Source organism: Neophocaena asiaeorientalis, unplaced genomic scaffold (genome assembly GCF_003031525.2).
Source record: "Neophocaena asiaeorientalis asiaeorientalis breed wild unplaced genomic scaffold, Neophocaena_asiaeorientalis_V1.1 scaffold119, whole genome shotgun sequence".
Taxonomy (NCBI): Eukaryota; Metazoa; Chordata; class Mammalia; order Artiodactyla; family Phocoenidae; genus Neophocaena; species Neophocaena asiaeorientalis.
The window spans coordinates 4,158,068-4,165,777 of NW_020175821.1; the positions used below are offsets into that span (position 1 = coordinate 4,158,068).

The 7,710-nt window shown below is 38.0% G+C and overlaps 1 protein-coding gene across 1 annotated transcript in view; it reads left to right on the forward strand.

The window, feature by feature from the left end:
• FSIP1 (fibrous sheath interacting protein 1) overlaps positions 1-4,721 on the forward strand; it is a 190,293-nt gene extending 185,572 nt beyond the window's left edge. Inside the window, exon 11 of the mRNA XM_024732548.1 lies at positions 4,537-4,721. Coding sequence (XP_024588316.1) covers positions 4,537-4,583 — 47 coding nt within the window. The 3' untranslated portion in view covers positions 4,584-4,721. The remainder of the gene's footprint in view (positions 1-4,536) is intronic.
• Positions 4,722-7,710: the final 2,989 nt, after the last annotated feature.

Below are 7,710 nucleotides of genomic sequence, written 5' to 3' on the forward strand. Positions count from 1 at the left end.
AGCATGATCTGGCCTAGTGTTAGGAGTGTGGGCTGTGGGTGAGACAGACCTAGGTTTGAATCCTTGCTCGGCTTTTAGCAGATGATCTTACGCAAGTTACTTAATCTCTTTCTCCTCTCTACCTTGGTCCCCTTATTTGTAAGATAAGTTGGCTTTAGTACTTACCCTCTAGGGTTGTAATAGGGATCAAATGAGAAAAGCCACATAAAATGATTAGCTCAAAAAAAGATTAGCTCAGTGACTGGACTTGGTTGGCCTACATAGTACATATTTAACATTTCATCAGGAGATTTCTCATAAAAGCCTGGATTTCTGACTTTTCTAACAAATCAGCAGGTCTTCCACTGGGGAGGAGAGCTGAATAGCAGATGTTCCCTTTAGAAGGAGCATGTACTCTCCTGGAAAACATGGCCCTGTCTGGCCTTCTACTTCATGTGCTTGGTCCTTTGGGACCATATGATTTCCATCCCATGTTATAAGCCTTTGCTGCTTAGAGTGTTGTCCAGTCACTGGGGGCTCATTAGAAATGCAGGGCCTAAGGCCCCTTGCACTTTAATAAGATCCCCCTGTGGTACTTACAGTGAAGTTTGAGAAAGCACTGTTACAAACCACCAGAGCATTATTCCTAATCAGGGTGAAGGTAGAGATCATCTGGGAAATTTTTTGTTTGTTTTGTACCTATGTCCAAGGCCCAAGCCAGACTTACCAAAATCAGAGTCCCTGATGTAGAGTATTCAGTCTGTCAAATTAATGCAAGCCACAAGATTTTGCTGTGCATATTTGAGAAATATGGCATTCAGTTTAGATGTAGGAAGGCTAATTATGTTATCCTGTTGGGGTCCTCAGAACAAGTTCTAAACAATGACAACTTTACAGTCTAAATATATTTCATGTTGAAATTCTGCCCATCAAAGGATCTGATTGTAACTTGCTCAGTGAAGCATGGTTGCAGGTGGACTGACTTTTGGGAAGATGTTTCAGTTTGAAGGAGGTGTGTGTTAGTGTGTATCATTACTCATACCACCTGAACAATTTGAAGGGAACTAGATTGTTTTGAGAAAGTTTTCATTGTTGTACTATAGTCTTCCTGGTTTGCAGTGGAGGCAGTGAGATTCTGAAAATACTACTACTACTAGCTGACTTTTTTCTTTTCCACTAAAAAATATTTTTTCTTTTCCACTAAAAAATATTTTGTCTTGTTCTCAGGGAAATGTTTAACTCATCATTGCTTTGATGGAGTTCTCTTTCTCTCAGTGTGTGTCTTCAGGCCTCCTAGTTATTATTTGTTAAATTACTTTTCCAAGGCTACAGATTGCTTCTCAGATGCTCTTAGTAGCTTAATCAACCCTCCAAAGTTTCTTTGATCAAAATATCAGAGCTGCCATGTTAGAAATTCCCAGGGCTAATTCCTGTTTTATATAAGACCTTAGTATATAGTAAATTTATATCTGATGAATTTATCTTTTCAAATTACTTTCATCTAATTTTCTTTAACTCAGTTCTTCTTCAGGTAGACTTTTCATATAAACATTTGCCCCTGATTATTTTCTCTACTATAAAATATCACTTTCTCTGACTGTTTTGTTTAGTAGTATAAAATGAACAATGTTGGAGAGTTTTGATGTTTAACTGTAATGAACTTATCACTTTATCAGGTATTGGGAACTTCTGATTCCATTGCTTCATTCAAATTGAGTAAAATGAAAAAGTTACTGAAGATCATTACTGTAGACTAGATCTAGGGACCAGCGGTATTAGCATCACCTGGGAGCTTGTTAGAGCTGCAGAGTCCCAGACCTACCGTATCAGAGTCTGCATGTTAACAGGATGCCCCCAGCAGGTGATTTGTATGCACAGTAAAGTGTGAGAAGATCTGAATTAGATGGTTTGCTAGTCACTCTATTTTAGGATTATAAAAAATACCAGCATATGTGGTGGTGGTGAAAATAATGTCTGAAAGTATCTTCTTTCCCATCTGCTCAATCCCTGCTTTATCTTCTTGAATTTCATTTTAATGAAGGTCACTACCTTTTCTAGATTGTCTTCTTATCTCCCCAACCATCCCTGTTGTCCTTCTTGTGGGTAACCTTCCTCTTAAGCACTGAGAGCAAGCATGTCCTAGCTTAAGTTCTCTACTCTTTCATGGTTAGCATTTTATTTGGAGACACACTTAGCCAGTATGGGATCATCTGTGCTCTGTGTACTTTTGATTTTCAGACCTCTCTCCTTGGCATCTGCCTCAGGTCTGCCTGGCATGTTAAGCTTTACTGAGTCCATCCCTTACACCATGCTTCTTACCTCTGACTGCACATTAGATTCATCTGGTGAGATTTAAAAACAGGTTAATGCCTCGGTTTCATTCCAGAATTAAATTGATTTCTAGGGGTTGGCTCTGGGCATCTGTATTTTTTAAAGTCAGTTCTGAGGATGGGGTCTGGGTGATTCTGTTGTGTAGCTATGATTAAAACCACTGCTCTAGGGCTCCATTGTATTCATTCATGAAGGATGCTGCTCCTAGGTTATCAGGTGAGTAGGACATGATCACTGCTCTGAATTATTTCATAGGCTACTGATGAAGGCAGGCACTTAAGCAGGTCATCGCAGCATAGTGGGACAAGTAGAATATAAGAGCTTCCTGACAAAGTATTTGACAACACTAGAGGGAATGATGAACACTGGAGGGACGGGGAGGTGGCGTTTGAATCGAGCCTCCAAGGATGAGTGGTCATTTACTGGGTGGGCAAGAGGGAAAACACTCCACAGAGAAGGGTGAGCACTTATGAAGGCGAGGGGCTGTGGTCTTATCATCGCTCATTGCATGTGTGGGCTACTGAGGTGCACTTCTCATCCATCCCACCTTCCTCTACATCCTGTTTACTGTTTCCTCTCCATGCATTGACACTATCACTACATTTCTCACTTTACTCTCTGAGACTCCAAATCATTTACCCTTAATTATTAGGTTGATTTTTTAAATTACAGATTTATTGACATCTTTTTTAAATACCTGTGTTAGTTTCCTGCGGTTGCCACAACAAATGATCACAACAGAAATTTATCATCTCTTACTTGTGGAGGCCTGAAGTCTGAAATCAAGGTGTCAGCAAGGCCACGCTCTGCTTGGAGGCTCTAGGGAAGGATGCTTCCTTGCTTCTGCCACTTTCTCAGGCTGTTGACATTCTTTGGCTTCGTCGCTTTGTGACCACATCCCTCCAGTCTCTGACTCTGTCTTCACATTGCCTTCTTCTCTCTCTGCGTTTGTCTCAAATTTCCCTCTGCTTTTCTCTTAAAAGGACATTTGTTAATGAATATAGGGCCCACCTGGATAATCCAGGATGATCTTATGACAAGATCCTTAATTAATTATGTCTGCAAAGATCCTTTTCCCAAGTAAGATAAGTTTCATAGGTACCAGGGATTAGGATGTGGACATAACCTTTTTGGGGCCACCGTTCAACGATACCATACAATTCAGTGGGTTTTAGTATATTCACAGAATTGCACATCCATCACCACTATCAATTTTACATCCTTTTCCTTACCCCAGAGAAAAACACTGTACCAACTTGCAGTCACTCCCCATTTTCTCCCAACCCCAAAGCCGTAGGTGATCACTAATCTACTTTATGACTCTATGAATTTGCCTAGTCCGGACACTTCATATAAATGGAATCATGCAACATGTGGCCTTTTGTGTTTGGCTTCTTAGTATAATGTTTTCAAGGTTCATCCATGTTGGAGCATGTGTCAGTACTTCACTCTTTTCTTGTTAAATAATATTCTTTTGTGTGGGTTTACCACATTTTCTTTATTCATTCATCAGTCGATGGACATCTGAGCTGTTCCTACGTTTTGGCTGTTATATGTATCTTGGTGTGCACGTTTTTAGGCGGATGTATGTTTTCATTTCTCTTGGGCACATACCTAGGAGTAGAATTGCTGGGTCTCTGGTTACCTTCTGAGGAACTGCCAGACTTTCCTCAAGCAGCTGCACCATTCACATTCCCACCAGCAGTGTGTGAGGGTTCCAGTTTCTCCTGATTCCATTTTATTGTCTTCTTTTATTTGGTGCTGTTGTCAGTTCTGCCTTTTCTGATAGCATTCTCACTAAGAAGAATATTTCCATTCCATTTCTGTTAGAGTCACGATTTGTTTCTCACATTAAAGAAATGAAAGGTGATTAGTTCTAATCTACCCTAAGTGTAATATTTACATTTACTTTTGGCTTCTTTCACCCTGCTTCCCAGAAACTTAGTACAAAGAAAAAAAATTTTATGCCTGTCTCCAAATCCAAAACCATTTTAGCTCTCAAAACCCAAAAAACTTTCCCTCAGCTATAAGCTCAATGAAGGCAGGCACCTTATCTCTCACTTTTTCTTGTCAATTTTGTATGCAGCTTGTGGTGAGCTGTCCAATATTAACTGAGAATGTGATTATTGTCTCATGTGTAAAAGGATTTAATGTTTTATAGGCTGATGGTTTTTCTTAATTATGCACAGATTTCTGACATATTTGGTTATTGTTTTTAATGTGCAGATGACCAGGAGACTGAAGGTGTAACAGAAGAATGTAAAGGATCTTAAGCAAAGACTTGCCGGGGTGTGCTTTTAAGAAAGCTGGTAAATTAAGTTAAATCACATTTTTTCCAAATTCTTTGAATTCAATGAATGCATTATAGAGACCATTCCTCAAATGATGATTTTAATGTTTGGATTCTCTCTTTCTGGATCACATTTCCTTGATATTTTTGAGACTCGTGGTATAATTGTTCAGTGGTTTTTCCTCATTGAAATTCCTGGGAAAATTTTTTATTGCTAAATTTGCAACATCAGGGGTACGTTATAGAAACCAACATTTATGTATGTGTGCTACGTTAAAACTAGTTGAAATGCTATGATTGTTTTGTATTTGATTTGATACGTTGCCACTTTATTGTGATTTAGACAGATTTGATCACCATGAATTGTAGTTTTGCCCCTGCTTTCCCTTCTTTCCTCCTCTCTAATGCCTGTTAAGTAAGTACAACTTGCCGTGGAGAGAAATGAAGTTTCTCAACAAAGCAATGTTAGGCTATCCTTGCTATCTTATTAGTAATGGTACTTTTCATAAGCAGAAGTTTGACTGAATTATTACATATATTATATTTAGTTATTTTCTTTCAGAGTTTGCCTTTTACAATGCAGCAAATAAAGATCAGCTACTTAAAAAAAAATAACCTGTGGTACTATTTGAAGAGAGAGGGTTTGTTAGTTACAAGTGAGTAGCCTGGATTCATGAGAACATTTTATGTCAACACTCCATATGATGAATTGGCATTAGAACTAGAAGTCCAATTTATTTCTGATTCTAAAAAAAAAAAAAAAAAGAGCTATCGTGCAGCATTTAACAAAATTTGGAATAATGTATATGTAGCATTATTATTTTTCGCTCGAATGTTTTCATCTACTGATATTGGATAATATTAGCGATTGCTTACGTCAAATTTGCTTGACTTTTTAAAGTGAAGACTTCTGTAGCTACTGTTTTCAGAAGAATTGATAGGCAATTTCTTTTTCTAGCCTTTTTCAGTTTATATTAAAACAGCAGTGGTTCTTGTTGATGTTAATCTGCTACAGTGTAACTTGTCTTGATGCTAAGAGTTTTGCTGTGGGTTGCCAGCAGAGGTTAAAAGTCATGATTTTGGACTCTCATAGGAGTGACGTGTGTGGCGTAGGGTTTGGGTCAGAACAATCAGAGGAGAGAGGTGGTATGGATGGGGATTTGCAGTGGTGATAGAGGAGCCATTTTTGCCCATAAGCCTTTCAGAGGAGTGGGGCTTTCTAAACCCATGTGCTTCTGGTGTTTGACATGTATGTGTATGTGTGTGAGAGAGAGAAAGAGAGAGGGAGAGGGAGAGCAGGAAAGAGGGAGAGAAGGGGAGAGGGAGATAGATGTTGGAGAGAGAGCTTATGCCTTTGTAAACTGTTCCTGCAAATGGTATTTGCGGCAGAGTGAATCTTTATGTTACAAGAGTTTAAGAGAAGGAAAGGAAAACAGAATGATTTTAAGTAGTGAATTTTACCATTGAAAGAGGTGACACCATTCCATAGCATGTCAACTGAAAGTACCTCTAATAAGAACTGGCAAGCTGAATTTGTATAATATATTCAACATGAAGGCTCCAGATTAATATTTTCAACATGAAGGCTCCAGATTAAAAAAAAAAAAAAAGAAAGGCCCTGATAGGGAAAGAAAATGTTATTAAAAAATAAGTTTTTATTTTAAGGTTCCTTTTAGACCTGAGTGTTTGCCCCAGAACAAGATAGAGAAGAAAAGATATAAAAGAGCAAGAGCTAATTCATTTCAGGAATGAATTTAGGATCTTAAAATTTGAGGTTTTTCTACTTATGACTCCTAAAGAAAATTACTGGCATCACCTTTATTGTAAATTCCCAGAGGACCTAAAATTGCCGTCCTATCCAACTCTTTGAAATGCATGACAATAAAATAGAAGGAAAAAGCTATACCCCGATGGCATAATTTTAATTTTTAACACATCCTGTATTTTAGTACAACCTGATACGAAGGTCAGTCTTGGAGTGAATATGCAGCATGCCTGAGAAAAACCTCCTGTTCCCAGACACTTTTTTCTGTCCCATCTTGATATTTTGAGTTACTTTTGTTCTGTTACTTAAAAGTGAATTAGAATTCTCTCCCAAGACTTCACACGTTGAGCTGCTCAGAGAGTGAATGTCATGTTTCAAAGAATTATTTCTTTCAAATCAGTTTTCCAAATTTTATAACCATTACCAATACCTTCTAGTTCCTGACTCTTCACCTGGATACCATAAAATGATTTGGCAATTTATACTTATATAGGACTGTGCTACCCTAGATAGATGTTTCTAGAATGAGAGAGAAAGATCAACAAGGAGAAAGAGTCTATCTCACTCAGCCAGTCCTTTTTGTTTTAATGGATCTCAAAGTGAGACCTTTAACCTACTCATAATTTTTTTTATTCTACCTGTTCTTATTAAAACTAAAAATTGGCCAGTATTCTACATTCATGGTTAGCCCACCTGAAACTCAAGTTCTGCTTATTGTAAGGCATTGGCCTTCTCTTCACAAAATAATTTGATTTTTTATATGTATATGTTTTTAGGATTTCATCCAAATTCGACCTGTCTCTGTAGTCATCCGTTTTTGACCAAAGGTACAGTTGTTCTCCAAAAAGTGTTACCTGTAGAGTTTGACCCAACTTTTTGGGGACAGTTCTTCCTCCATTAACGTTTCTAAAGCTTCTCCACAACGTGCAATGGTGTTGCCCACCCAGTGCCCTCATTCATGGCTCAGAAGATGTAGCTGTGAATTCTGTGTGCTTCACTCCTGTTTTCCTTTTTCATTGTTTTTAGAAACAGAACTGGACTTTGAAAAGGATTCAATAAATGACATTTAGTGACACTGGTAAAATATGAACTTGTATCCTTTTGGGTCCCACATCTCAGGGGGACATTTCTCATTGCTGTGTTTTTAATATGACAGGTTAATTTTTGTCTTGTTCTTCTATTCCACAAATCCAGCAACTCAGTCTTCCTAAATCGTATAGGAAATACGAATGTTCCTGTTACTTACTGTGTTTTCTTTTTGTATATACTCTATTGGTTTGAGGATGGAATTTACCCATACCTCATAACATAAAGCCAGAAAACAAATAAACATGGATACAGTAAG